We start from the raw sequence: 13,947 nt of genomic DNA, 5'->3' as shown, positions 1-13,947 counted from the left end.
AATGCGCCTGCCACATTCCAGCGCTTGATGGATAATGTTTTAATCGGGCTACAAGGAAACATATGTTTTGTTTATTTAGACGATATCGTTATCTATGCGCAAACCTTAGAAGAGAATAAAATAAAACTAAATCAATTATTTGGAAAACTTAGAGAAGCCGGTCTCAGATTATAGCCAGATAAATGCGAATTTTTCAAAAAGGAACTAATATATTTAGGTCACATTATATCCGAGAAAGGAGTTAAGCTCAACCCGGAAAAGGTCAAAGCTGTGATGCAATATCCTATTCCCAAAAATTATAAAGAACTCAGATAGTTCTTGGGACTGGTAGGATATTATCGACGATTCATTCAAAATTTCAGTGAACTTACCCAGCCATTTACTTTACTTTTTAGAAAAAACGCGCTATTTAAATGGGAAAATCGACAATAAATAAATTTTGAAAAACTTAAAAATATATTATCAAACGAACCTATATTACAGTACTGATTTTGACAAAGAATTTTTATTAACGACAGACGCTAGCGACGAAGGAATAGGTGCAATTTTATCACAAGGAAAAATAGGTAGTGACCTTCCCGTTGCTTATGTTTCTAGAACTTTAAATAAAGCAAAACGCAATTATGATACAACAGAGAAAGAACTCCTAGCTATTGTTTGGTCAGTAAAACATTTTCGACCATATTTATATGGTAAATCATATAAAATAATAACTGATCATAAACCATTAACATGGCTTCTTAATGTCAAGGATCCATCATCACGTTTAATGCGCTGGAGATTGAAATTAGAAGAATATAGCTATGAAGTAATATATAAAGAAGGAAACCAAAATACTAATGTAGACGCACTTTCTAGAGTCTCACAAGTAGCTGTCATACAAGCAGAGGCTTCTGGCAGTAAAGATACGACCCCCAATTAAAATTTATTTTTACAGCACGCTTTAAACGAAGCTTTGTGGAAAACAGACAATATAATTCCCCAGACCTCGGGTAGCATTAAAGGATTATTAGTGAAAGAAGAATATTCATCTCCTAGAGTCAAAATTACCTTATCTAAAACGGACGGAAATAAAGCAATAGATTTAACACTCATACTAGGTGATATTAAAATTGCGAAAGAAAACCATTTGACAGTAATAAAATTAATTACACGAGAAAACCAATCAGCACTAATCAACTTATAAACCATATTTAACTGCTTAGTTAAGCTAAAGAAATATCTTATAGCTCATAATAAAACAACAATTTCAGTAGCACCACTAAGAAAGTTAACAAAATAAAAATTTGTCAAATGATAAAATATCTATTTAAAGATACCCCCATTAAAGTATATCTATTACAATCCTTAGTACAAGAAGTTGTTGATCTCGCAACAAAACTAAATATTCTTAAGGAACTGCATAACTCTAATGTCGGAGGACATAAAGGCGTTACAAAAACTCTTACAAGAATATAGCAATACTATTCTTGGGACGATATAAAACGGGGAAGATTACGTAAAAGCTTGTCAAGATTGGTGTTACGTCATGCTGACTCAGCGAACCCTAAAACTCTTATATAAATAAAAGAAATCGAATTTATTTTTACTGATTATACGTCCGAATGCGCTCAGGCGTGTTACCACACGACCTATCTCACGAGTTATCACACGAACAATTTCCAGAAATTTTGATACCCCGAAAATACTAATAATCTTAATCCAATCCCTAGTTGGTTTCCCACGAACTTAGTCACTGATACCAGCATCACGACATCCTTCCTATAAATATCGATATTTATCCTTTAAGATAGATGCCACGTTTTTTTATTTACAAAGATTTTCGAAACCCTTTTATTGTCACACTCATCATATCTCTTATCTTCTGGAATATTTCCCCCAAAACCCCACTCTCTCAACCGAGCTGACTTTTTGAGAAAAGTCGAAAGCCTCGACCACTTCTCGCCAATCCGCCAGCCAGGACAGAAGCCTCTCTCCAGCACCCCTTCAGGGTCTTCTAATCATCTACCCAAGTTGTGGCGTAGACTCACCAGTATTTTTCAATTATTAATTTTGTGCAACGTCTTGGGCCCTTGTGAGAGATCCTGCCAGAACTAGCAGCCTGTCATTGGTGCGGAACCTGAGTTATCGTGCATAGAGACGTTTCCCAGAATCAAATAATATCAGAGAAAATCCAGCAGTAAGTCATTTATATTTTCTTTCATCTGAGTGATCTCTTTTCTTTTCATTTTGTTCACCTCCTTTTCTATTCCCCTTGTCATTCCTCCTTAACCGTAAAATACAATTGCAGTGGCTCAAAATTATCTAATGCAAACGGACCTGACTACTGCAGGAGAGTACGAAAACCGCGAGGATTTAGAAATAGCTTTTATAAATTTTACATTACAAGATCGTCCGGATTATATTGTCCGCCCTAACGAACCAAAAATCCCGAGCTTATTATTCTTTCCAGATTCCCCTCCCATATCTTACTCTCCTACATCCTTGAGTCCCACTGAGAACCGATCTCCGACAACCTCTCCGTTCCTTAGAAGTCCATCCCCTATACCTTCCCCGTCGACCTCACCATTACGAGGGGGCACACGTGGTTTCCACGCGGCGTTACTTCGCGGGCTCATCCCCATTTATTCTCCTTCTCCCTCAGAGGCGTCCTCGCGACGATCCTCTCCCTCACCGCCAGCCACCCCGATACAAGATCTTTCCTTATCCGAATATCCCTCGGACTAATTAAGAATTCTCGCCAGAACCCCACCACACCACCACACCCATGTAATTACACAACACATATGTATACATAATAAAATCGTACAAATTTTATTTCTTCATAAACTTCCGCTTAATCATCAATAAAACAAATTATTTGTAATTGCAATCCAATTACGATTTCCGACTAATTATTCTCAACAAAAATTCTCCCTTCCCTCAACCGTCGCTCACGGTCCTATCCCAGGTAAAAGGATTCAGTTCCTTGACCTAAATCAAGGACCATCGGCGTACGTCCGCGTCAGATAAAGGGATCGCTCCGATCCTTGATCTGTACCGCTGACTTGCGAGTACGTCGGAGCTTGCGAAAGCAAGCGCCAAGTTGCGCTCCTCCTCCAGGACGTAACAATTGGCAAAAACGAAAATTAATACGCATAAAAACCAAAGCACCTATGTTAATTACAGACACGCCGAGTGAAGCTTTTGAAAAGGTAGTGATAGACATCGTAGGGCCTCTACCAGAAACACTAAATGGAAATAAATACATATTAACCACTCAGGACCAATTAACAAAATTTTGTACATCTTATCCTTTATCTACAGCTAACAGCGTAGCTATCGCCGATGCAATAGTAAACAAATATATTTTCATGTTTGGATCCCCTAAGGAACTGCTTTCGGATCAAGGTAGCAATGTATCAGGAGAATTGATGAAGGAAATCGCAAGAATTTTTAAAATAAAACAAATAAAAACTAGTGCTTATCATCCACAATCAAATGGAGCACTAGAACGCTCACATCATGTTTTAGCTGAATATTTGAAACTTTATATTAACAAAAATCAGGACAATTGGGATTCGTATTTAGAGGCAGCAATGTTTGTGTATAATACATCATATCATGAGGCCACTAAAATTTCACCTTACGAACTAATATTTGGTCGAAAACCGCGGTTACCCTCAACAGTGGAACCACGTCAAGGAATCACACATCGAGAATTCCTCGTAGATTTAAACGATAGATTAGCGTACTTACGAAAACAGGTAAATGAAAATTTAATTAATTAACTACTGGTGTCGGGAAAGCAATGTACACGTTTTGCCTCTTTCTTGTCCGACGTTTTTACTGAATCGAAATTTTCCGTGATTGGTCTATGCTCTTAGATCCAGTCAAGAATAAGAGCATACAATAATGTTAAATTGAATTAATTTTACTGATACTTCTAAAGACAGTATGAAAAAATAAATAAAAAGCAGAATCATTTACCAGTGAGAAAGAGAGACTCGGTGAACACAAAGTTATCAGTCTGCGCACAGATTGTTTGCTGAGAAGGACACCTTTAACCCGTAACTGCTGTGAAGCCATTTTAAGTACGCGCACACTGTTCACTGGTCAAATTGACTGGTAGGAAACGGAATTGATGAATATCTTGACAAATAACACGACCACACAACTGCGCGTATATCAGTCGACTGACATTCAGAATGTAAGAAAATATACTGACGGATGAATACGCAACTAGAAAATTAACCGCGTTATTTAAATTTCAAATAGTTCAATGGTCAAATTGACCGGAGAACAGCAGTTACGGGTTTAAAAAAATGTCATGATTACGTCAATTCAAAAGTCTTTAAAATGTCTTAAATGACGTCATTTTTATGTAATAAATGATACGTCTGAAAAAAGACGTCTTTGTGATATCATAATTTAAAGTCTTTAAGACGTTTTAAAAAAGACGTAATTATGACGTAATAATTCATATGTCTAAAAGACGTCTGAAAAAAGACATCATTATGATATCATAATTTAAAAGTCTTAAAGACGTCTCAAATAAGAAGTCTGAAAGACGTCTTAAACAAATCGTCTTAAAGACGTCTCAAATAAGAAGTCTGAAAGACGTCTTAAACAAATCGTCTTAAAGACGTCTCAAATAAGAAGTCTAAAAGACGTCTTAAACAAATCGTCTCAAAGACGTCTCAAATAAGACATCTAAAAGAAGTTTTTTGAACAACGTCTTAAAGACACTTGAAATAAGACGTCTTTCAGACGTCTTTTGGGCAACGTTTTAAAGACATTCGAAATTAGACGTCTTTTAAACATCTTTTGATAACGTCTTAAAGATGTCTAGGATAAGACGTCTTTAAGACGTCTTTTAGACATATGTGTTATGTGGGTTCTTTCTTGTTATAACAGACTGCAGGTTGTATTGACATTTCGTCCCACAGCAGTACTACAAAAAGATCAACATCGCTTTTAACTTCTTTTGCTGCCATTGACAAATATTTAATCATCCCTAATAACCAAATCTCCGAAACAGATTTTGCCAGACGCCTGCTGCAGGAGTTGATGACAAACTGATGTCAAAATTAATACAGATTCTGCAATATCAGAAGATGCCAGCAGAATGCCAGCAGCATTGAAACAAAATCTGATACAGAAGTTTGATATCAGATTAACGTCAACATTTGAATAGATTCTGTTAAGTAGCCTGACGGCAGATTGACGACAGAAAGGAAACAGATCCTGCTGTGCGCAGTCTGACGGCAGATTGGCGGCAGAAATCAAACAAACGCGGTTTAATACTATGACGGCAGATTGGCGGCAGAAACGTAACAGATCCTGACGTACGCAGTCTGGCGGCAGATTGACGACAGAAATACAACAGATTCTGCAGTGCGCAGTCTGGCACCAGAATGACGGCAGAAACGTAACAGATCTTGCTGTTCACAGCCTGACAGCAGACTGGTGACAGAAATACAACAGATTCTGCCATATTCATTTTTACATTCCCCCTCCCCCCTTCCCATTCAGTCATGCACATTACGTGAAAGTAATTATTAAAAAACAATACAATATACGAACGTAATTGTTTTTATTTATCACACAAGACAAAACGAGACAGCCAATCAGATTCACAATGGTGTTTACCATAAATGGCGGAACACGAAGGCGACGATGTTTCTTCTCATAGGAGAATAAATAAATTTTGTAATAAATTTTGGAAAATATGTTATTGCATAAGGAGGTGCTGTGGTTATTTATAGATATACAATAGGAAGAAATGTATTTGAATATTTAAACAATCGATATAATTGATCGCAAATATCTTTCAAAAAAGATTTATTAATTCATATTTCTCTTACGTAATGCAGTAACTTAAATTAAAATTAATTATATACTAAATTAAAATATATACTTCTCTCATCATGCAGATTTTATTACTTTTCCTTATTATTTTATATAAAAATAATTATTGTTAAATGGAAAATGTTGCGACATATAATTTATCTCAAATGTTATTTTAAAAATTTGCAAAAACACATTCTTCAAAATTGCTGTCTTTGATCATTTGAATTAAAGTTTTACCTGTGGTGCTACATCATTATTCTTAATGATCATATTCACGAATTGTTGCCGTATCTTTGCACTGTTGTCCACCCTGTTTCTACGCTTCGTAGTGCACAAACAAACAGTTTTCTCTTGGCTTGCCTACTTATATATGTTGCATAACCTTTTCAGACGTCTTTTATTCCTCTTCAATTTGATGGTGCTTTCATACAATCTTCTTGCTATTGGAGACAAGGCATTTTTCCGCTTATGCTCTTGAAGATCAGGTCGGCTCCAGTTTTTTTGTTATGTCAATTCCATTAACTTATCCACTTTGTTTCGTAGGGTCGCTATTTCTTGCGCCGATTTTTTAATTTCTTCCTGGTTCTCTAATATATGTTCCTGTTGCCGCATTAATGTTTCCTCATGCAGCAACAATGTTTCGTTGTGTTGTAACGTAATTCTGCTAACGTAAGTCTCTGCTGTACTGCTTCTAACTCGTCCAATTGTGCATTTTTCTCATTAATATATGTCTTTCCTGTCCCTTCTTGCATTTCTTGCGCTACGTCTGATGCAGTTTCCACATTATTTTGCATCAAATGGCACGTCTCGTCGTTTGATGGCACATTAATCGAGGGGACAGCATCGCTCAGTAAGACACGCAACTTGAAAGAGCAGTTGTAATCGCTGTCCCTAAAATGGTTGTAGCATACTCGTAACTTTTTCTCCTCAGATCCCTCCACTGGCTCCATTTTCAAATTCTTGAACCATTGTAGCCTACGTTCAGCATTTCGTGGGAATTTATGCGATGGTGCTGTCTTCCCTGTCGAACATTCTGGTACACAACATACTCGTACCATCTTGATCCCGCTGTTATGAGACCTATAAAAAAAATAAACCTGTATTTAGTTAAACAGATATTTGCATCATCAGTATACAATATTACAGTATCATGCATACTCAAATAAAACAAGTTGTTTGTCGCTAACAGGAAAAAGATTTTGGTGGTTCTTGAGTAACTGTTTCTTCTTGTTTTTTCTTCTTCCCTTGTTTTCTTCTTGTAGTCCTTCTGCAAGAGAGAGAGAGAGAGAGAGAGAGAGTACATAAATATCTTCATAAATTATATATATATATATATATATATATAGTAGATTCCAAGAAATTTTAGCTATCTATGTCTGCATACAGCTCATGTTCAAGTAGCAACCAGCTAACATGATTTGACATTATGTTCAAGGATAGTCATAACATATTCTTCTTGTTTCCAGTCATCAATCTGCTGAAATAGCTTGTTCACAAGATGTATCAAATTTTTTAGCAGCAAATTAACAGCAGAAACTAAGCACAAACTTGATGCAGGCATGCATCGCTAAGAATTTCTACAATCTTTATCAAACTTGCTCTTGCTATGTTAGCATATTGCAAAGCTTACTTTTATTTTTTACTTATTAGTCTCTGTTAGTAACAAATGAACAATTATACTAATGCATAATATTTATATATAAATACAATACAATATATAAAAACAAAACTTACATTTTGGTTGTCGTTACTGGCAGTAATACTAAAAGTTTTTCCTTCTCGCACCTGCTTCTTCTCGTGTTTTTTCCTCGTAACACCTCTTCTTCCTAACACTTTTTTTTTTCTTATTGAAGGCTTTAAAGCATTAAAGCTTGAAAGTATTAAAATGAATGCAACTGTAGCAATATGGCGGCCACAAATTAGTTCCGATTTCTCACATGTCCCATCGCAGAGAGCGCTGCTAACGCTAATCATTTTTGCTCCATAAGAGTTTGCACGTCCTGGGTGTACCCATTCGCCATTCTCCTAAGCAAAATTAAGGGAATCCTGGAGTCGTCTGTTTTAAATGCATTAGTATTAGGGTACATATGAGTAGTGCATAAGTATTGCCATGTGTATGTGTATGAATACCTTCCAGCTTCCACTGTAAAACATAAGATATTTTGTCACGTTGACGATATACAGGGTTCTCAAAAAGTCTTCGAACGATAAAATATCTCGAAAACAATCAGTTTTTGGAAAAAATGTTTCAAGCAAAAGTTGTAAGGTTTATAATGGTCTATTTACTGATCTTATCAGTTTGATCTTGGCTAGCGTCAACAAGGTCAGGGCACAGTCACCTTGAACTTTTCAAATGGAATGCCCTACTTCTTTTGGCATATTCTTATAACGTATTTCAAGAGCTTTCCAAAATATTACAACAAAGTATATTTTTGTTAAGTACATCCCGAGTTATGAGGCTTCAAAGTTACAATAACGTCTGCATTAGTATTACCCAAGGTGTATCGCGTGGAGGTTGCACGATTGGATTTACACCTCTTGCGTGCGTGTGTGCGTGCGTGCGTGCGTGCGTGCGTGCGTGGGCCAATTAATTTTAACACACACACGTACACACGCGCACACACACACACACACGCACATAAGAGGTGTAAATCCGATCGTGCAACCTCCACGCGGTACATCTTGGGCTATGCTAATGCCGACGGTACTGTAAATTTGAAGCTTCATAACTCGGGATGTACTTAACAAAAAGTACTTTGTTGTAGTGTTTTGGAAAGCTCTTGGAATACGTTATAAGAATATGCCAAAAAAAGTAGGGCGTTCCATTTAAAAAGTTCAAGATGACTTTGCCCTGACCTTGTTGACGCTAGTCAAGGTCAAACTGATAAGATCTGTAAATAGATCATTTTAAACCTTACAACTTTTGCCTGAAACATTTTTTCCAAGAACTGATTGTTTTCGAGATATTTTATCGTTCGGAGACTTTTGGGAACCCTGTGTATAACCACCAAATTGATATGGAATATTCCTTGAACTATTATCGAGGTCCCTACAGAGCCAGATTTTGCAATCCAGCTGTCCAAAGTTTATGAGAAATAAATGAGTCCGCCATACCAAGCATCGCAGCGAATCACTCCAAGAATTATTTTACAAGATGCAAAATTTCGCCTCGTTAACGATACGTATAATTGTTAAACTGTTATAGTATCTTCCTTGAACTATCCCTGAGGACCTTACACAGCCAGATTATGCAATCCGGCCGTCCAAAATTTATAATATATATAAATAAAGCATCAGCTGTACCAGGAGTTGCAGCGAATCAGGTAGAATACCATTTTACAAGAAGCAATATTTTGCCTTGTTGACGTAATATATGTCAATGAACTTGTTTTAGCATCTTCCTACAACTATTCCCGAGATCTCTACAGAGTTAGATTTTACAAACAGGCCGTCAACAATTTATTATACAATTAAAGCGTTAGCTGTACCAAATATCGCAGCGAATCAGGCGGAATATAATTTTACAACGGAATACAGTTTACAAGGACAAATATATTGCCTCGTTGACAATATATATAACCGCCAAATTATTATGGTATCTTCCTTGAACTATCCCTGAGAACCCTACAGAGCCAGATCTTGCAATGCGGCCGTCAAAAATTTATCATACATTAATAAAGCGTTCGCTGTACCAAGCGTCAAGCGAATCACTCGAAATAGCATTTTACGAGATGCAACATTTCGTCTCTTTGACGATACGTATTATTACCAAATTGTTGCAGCATCTTCTTCGTACTATTCCCGAGATCGGTACAAAGCCGGATTTTGCAATTCGGTCGTCAAAAATTTATAATATATAAATAAAGTGTTCGTCATACCAGGCGTTGGAGCGAATCAGTTGAAAAATCATTGTAGGAGATGCAAAATTTCACCTCCTTGACGATATGTTTCACCACCAAATTGTTATAGCATCTTCTTTGAACTATCTCCGAGAAACCTACAGAACTAGATTTTGCAGTCAGGCTGTGAGAAATGTATCATAAATAAATAAAGATGTATGAAGAGTCGGAGCGGATCACGTATAATAGCATTGTACAAAATGAGATATATTCCTTCACTGATGTAATATATCATCATCATATTGTTATAACATATATTTAAAACTGTTCCCAAGATCCTCACAAAGCCAGATTTTGCAATCGGACTGTCTAACTTTTATTATAAATAAATAAATATGCATCAAGCGTCAAAGTGGATCACGCGAATACAATTTCACAAGAAGAGATATTCCGCCTTGTTGGCATAATATTGGGTTATGTAAAAAGTTTTGAGCGTTTTCCGCTAGATGGCTTTAGTGAGGTCATATCTCACGATGTATACATCGCATCTGGTCATTCTATACAGCGACTTAAAGGTGACATAACGCTTTAAAAAAAGTTCTTTGACAGTTTTGTGTTTGGTGAAACCAGTTGTGTGTTAGAGCGTTCCAAAATGGAGGTAAAAGAATAGAAAATTCGATACATTCTTCAGTACCACTACGACCAAAGAGAAAAAGCGGAGCAGGCGGCCAAAAAAATTTGTGCTGTTTATGGACCCAATACAGTATCGAATGCAACAGCAAAGCGGTGGTTCCAACGATTCCGTTCTGGTAATATGGACGTCGAAGATAAGACACGCTCTGGTAGGCCAATCGTTGAAAATGTCGATAAAATCATGGAAATCGTCGAGTCGGACCGGCATGCGAGCACTTATTCCACTGCCCAGGAACTGAAGATTAGCCAGAAAACCGTTTGAAACCATTTGCATAAAGCTGGTCTCAAGAAGAAGCTCGATGTATGGGTGCCACACGAATTGACGCAAAAGAACCTTTTGGACCGAATTCATGCCTGCGATTCTTTGCTGAAGCGTAACGAAATCGACCCATTTTTTAAGCGGATGGTGACTGGCGATGAAAAATGGGTCATATACGAGAACAACAGGCGAAAAAGATCGTGGTTCAAGCGCGGTGAGCCGGTCCAAACGATCGCCAAGCCCGGATTAACGGCCAAGAAGGTTTTACTGTGTGTTTGGTGGGATTGGAAGGGAATCATCCACTATGAGCTGCTCCCATCGGGCCAATAACTCAATTCGGACCTACACTGTCAACAACTGACCAGATTGAAGCAGGCGATCGACGAGAAGCGGCCAGAATTGGCCAATAGGAAGGGTGTTGTGTTCCATCAAGACAATGCCAGGCCGCACACATCTTTGACGACGCGCCAGAAGCTCCGAGAGCTTGAATGGGAGGTTATATCGCACTCGCCGTATAGCGCAGACCTGGCTCCAAGCGATTATCACCTTTTCAAGCATTTGCAAAATATTCTTGATAGTACAAAAATGGCCTCAAGAGAGGCTTGTGAAAATGAGCTGGTCAAGTTTTTTACCAATAGGAACGAGGCCTTCTTCAATCGCGGAATTATGAAATTGCCTTCAAAATAGACAAAAGTTATCGAACAAAACGGCGCATATTTGATCTAAATCCGATAATCCTAACTTTGTTAATTTCATCGTCGAAATAAAGAGAAAAAACGCTCAGAACTTTTTACTTCACTCAATATATATGTAACCGCCGAATTGATATGGAATATTCCTTGAACTATTATCGAGGTCCCTACAGAGCCAGATTTTGCATTCCGACTGTCAAAAATTTACCATATATTAATAAAGCGTGTGTCGTACGAAACATCGCAGCGAGTCCCGCGAAATACCATGTACAAGAAAAAATATTTTACCTCTTTGCTGTCATATAACAGAACCAAATTGTTATAACATATTCCTCGATTTATCCTCGAGATCTTTACAAAGCCAGATTTCGCAATCAGGCCGTCTAACATTTATCATATATAAAAGACTGTACCGGACATTGCAGCATGTCACGTACAATACAATTTTGGAACATAAGAAATATTGCCTCGTTAACGTAATATATCACCATCAAATTGTTCGGCCGTATTCCTTGTATTATATCTAACGTCGCTATAAAGCAGGATTTTGATTATTAACACACACATATATATATATATATATACAGGGTGCACGATTTATCTGAAGACATTGAAATATCTCGAGAACTATGCATTGGATAAAAAAAAGTGGTTAATGAAAGTTGTTAGTCTCGAAGGGGGACATCCAATGATACCAAACTAGACCTCCCACCCCACCCCCTGGGGATGGGGATTGGGGGCAACTTTGAAATCTTAAATGGAAACCCCCATTTTTTATTGCAGATACGGATTCTACGCCACAAAGTACAGTAAATTTTGTCCGAAACTTTTATTTTGATTCGTGATAGATGGCGCTGTAATCGCAAAAAATTATATTTTCCGCAATTCTCCAGAAATGATCATTGGATTGAGAAATAAAAAATACCTGTTCAATATTTTTAAAGAACATAATAAAAGTTAGATATGCTCCCGCAGATATGCTTCTATCCTGTGTACAGTCATTTGAAAAAAGGATCAATAAGTGTATTGAAGTTGAAGGTAAAAATTTCGAACACTTACTCTAATTAATTGAACAGTGAGAGGCAAGGGGACTCACATTAAAAAAGCACCCCGATCTGTGAGAGGCAAGGGGACTCACATTAAAAAAGCACCCGAAGGGAACATAAAATACTACTACGTCCTCGTCGTTGTTCCTGTGTAACGCTAAAAGTAGTTTCTCGGAAAAATTCAACGCTATCTATCACGAATGAAAAAAATTGTTTCAATAAAAATTTCACGTACAATCTAATTCCGCAATGAAAAATGTGGGTCCCCATTTGAGATTTGAACGTTATCACCCACCCTACCCCGAGAGGATGGAGGGGAATAACTTTTATGTTCTTTAAAAATATTGAACAGGTATTTTTTATTTCTCAATCCAATGATCATTTCTGGAGAATTGCGGAAAATATAATTTTTTGCGATTACAGCGCCATCTATCACGAATCAAAAAAAAGGTTTCGGACAAAATTTATGTATTTTGTGGCGTAGAATCCGTATCTGCAATAAAAAATGGGGGTTTCCATTTAAGATTTCAAAGTTGCCCCCAACCCCTACTCCCAGGGGGTGGGGTGGGAGATCGAGTTTGGTATCATTGGATGTCCTCCTTCGAGACTAACAACTTTCATTAACCACTTTTTTTTATCCAATGCATAGTTCTCGAGATATTTCAATATCTTCAGATAAATCGTACACCCTGTATATACAGGGTGGTTGATAGCTGATCATGCAGACGAAAGTTGGAGATAGATTGGGTGTAGCCGAGAAGAAAAGTCATGTACCATAATGTCAAATTGGCAATAGTTACCGAGTTATTAATTAAAACATGTGAGCCAACGAGCGCGTAGAGAGCGGAGGGCGGCCGCAGTAAGCACGTAGACATTTGATACAGGCGGAGTCAGTGAGTAGCGGTAGACAAGCGCGCGCGGCGAGGGGCAACGTAAGCGACAAGAGGCGATCGCGCGCGACGAGGAGCGAGCGAGCTTTTTCTTTACAGCTTTTTCTTTATAGCTCGCTCGCTCCTCGTCGTTCGCGCTCGTTCGCTCTTCGTCGCGCTCGCTCGCCTCTTGTCGCTTGCGCTCGCTCGCTCCTCGTCGCGCGCGTTCGCCTCTTGTCGCTTACGTTGCCTCTCGCCGCGCGCGCTCGCCTACCACCACTCGCTGACTCCGCCTGTATCAAATGTCTACGTGCTTACTGCGGCCGCCCTCCGCTCTCTATGCGCTCGTTGGCTCACATGTTTTAATTAATAACTCGGTAACTATTGCCAATTTGATATTATGGTACATGACTTTTCTTCTCGGCTACACCCAATCTATCTCCAACTTTCGTCTGCATGATCAGCTATCAAACACCCTGTATACATATACAGGGTGTCTTATAACTAATCTGGCAGAGCTCGTGGAGACATAGAGCGGGTTAAGACAAATATAAAAGTCCCATACCGTTTTGTGAGATTCGCAATAATTATCGAGTTATTAATGACAGAAATCTGAGGAATGAGCGCGCACCGAGACGTTATGGGAGAAGCATCTAGCCGCTCAGGCTAGAGAGCACTGCCTAGTCGACAAAGGAATTGTTGCCGGCGTGCGGCAAG

The 13,947-nt window shown here is 38.1% G+C and overlaps 2 protein-coding genes and 1 long non-coding RNA gene across 3 annotated transcripts; 2 read left to right on the top strand and 1 right to left on the bottom strand.

The window, feature by feature from the left end:
- The first annotated feature begins 5,274 nt into the window (after window positions 1–5,274).
- Window positions 5,275–5,632, top strand: LOC112590489 (uncharacterized). The gene is made up of 2 exons (XR_003114258.1): window positions 5,275–5,448; window positions 5,592–5,632. It is a non-coding gene; the product is annotated as an uncharacterized LOC112590489 (long non-coding RNA).
- A 422-nt stretch (window positions 5,633–6,054) lies between these two features.
- Window positions 6,055–7,689, bottom strand: LOC105186457 (uncharacterized). Its single transcript, XM_011146672.3, has 3 exons — window positions 7,567–7,689; window positions 6,991–7,099; window positions 6,055–6,912 (listed from the first exon to the last, which is right to left on the bottom strand). The coding sequence occupies exon 3, from the start codon at window positions 6,888–6,890 to the stop codon at window positions 6,444–6,446; it is 447 nt and encodes a 148-aa protein (XP_011144974.1). The 5' UTR covers window positions 6,891–6,912; window positions 6,991–7,099; window positions 7,567–7,689; the 3' UTR covers window positions 6,055–6,443.
- A 2,488-nt stretch (window positions 7,690–10,177) lies between these two features.
- Window positions 10,178–10,626, top strand: LOC112590487 (histone-lysine N-methyltransferase SETMAR-like). Its single transcript, XM_025307158.1, has 2 exons — window positions 10,178–10,246; window positions 10,363–10,626. The coding sequence occupies exons 1-2, from the start codon at window positions 10,178–10,180 to the stop codon at window positions 10,624–10,626; spliced, it is 333 nt and encodes a 110-aa protein (XP_025162943.1).
- Window positions 10,627–13,947: the final 3,321 nt, after the last annotated feature.

This window comes from Harpegnathos saltator, unplaced genomic scaffold (assembly GCF_003227715.2).
Source record: "Harpegnathos saltator strain DR-91 unplaced genomic scaffold, Hsal_v8.6 scaffold834, whole genome shotgun sequence".
NCBI classification, from domain to species: Eukaryota; Metazoa; Arthropoda; class Insecta; order Hymenoptera; family Formicidae; genus Harpegnathos; species Harpegnathos saltator.
The sequence above is the reverse complement of the archived record's forward strand: the minus strand, read 5'-3'. Positions and strand labels throughout refer to the sequence as shown.

What these genes read in the sequence shown, in the direction of transcription:
- LOC105186457 (XM_011146672.3), bottom strand. Translation starts at nt 6,890, where the DNA reads ATGGTACGAGTATGTTGTGTACCAGAATGTTCGACAGGGAAGACAGCA.
- LOC112590487 (XM_025307158.1), top strand. Translation starts at nt 10,178, where the DNA reads ATGGCTTTAGTGAGGTCATATCTCACGATGTATACATCGCATCTGGTC. An exon ending in TTCTATACAGCGACTTAAAG is followed by an intron (nt 10,247 to 10,362) that starts GTGACATAACGC and finishes TACATTCTTCAG; the next exon opens with TACCACTACGACCAAAGAGA.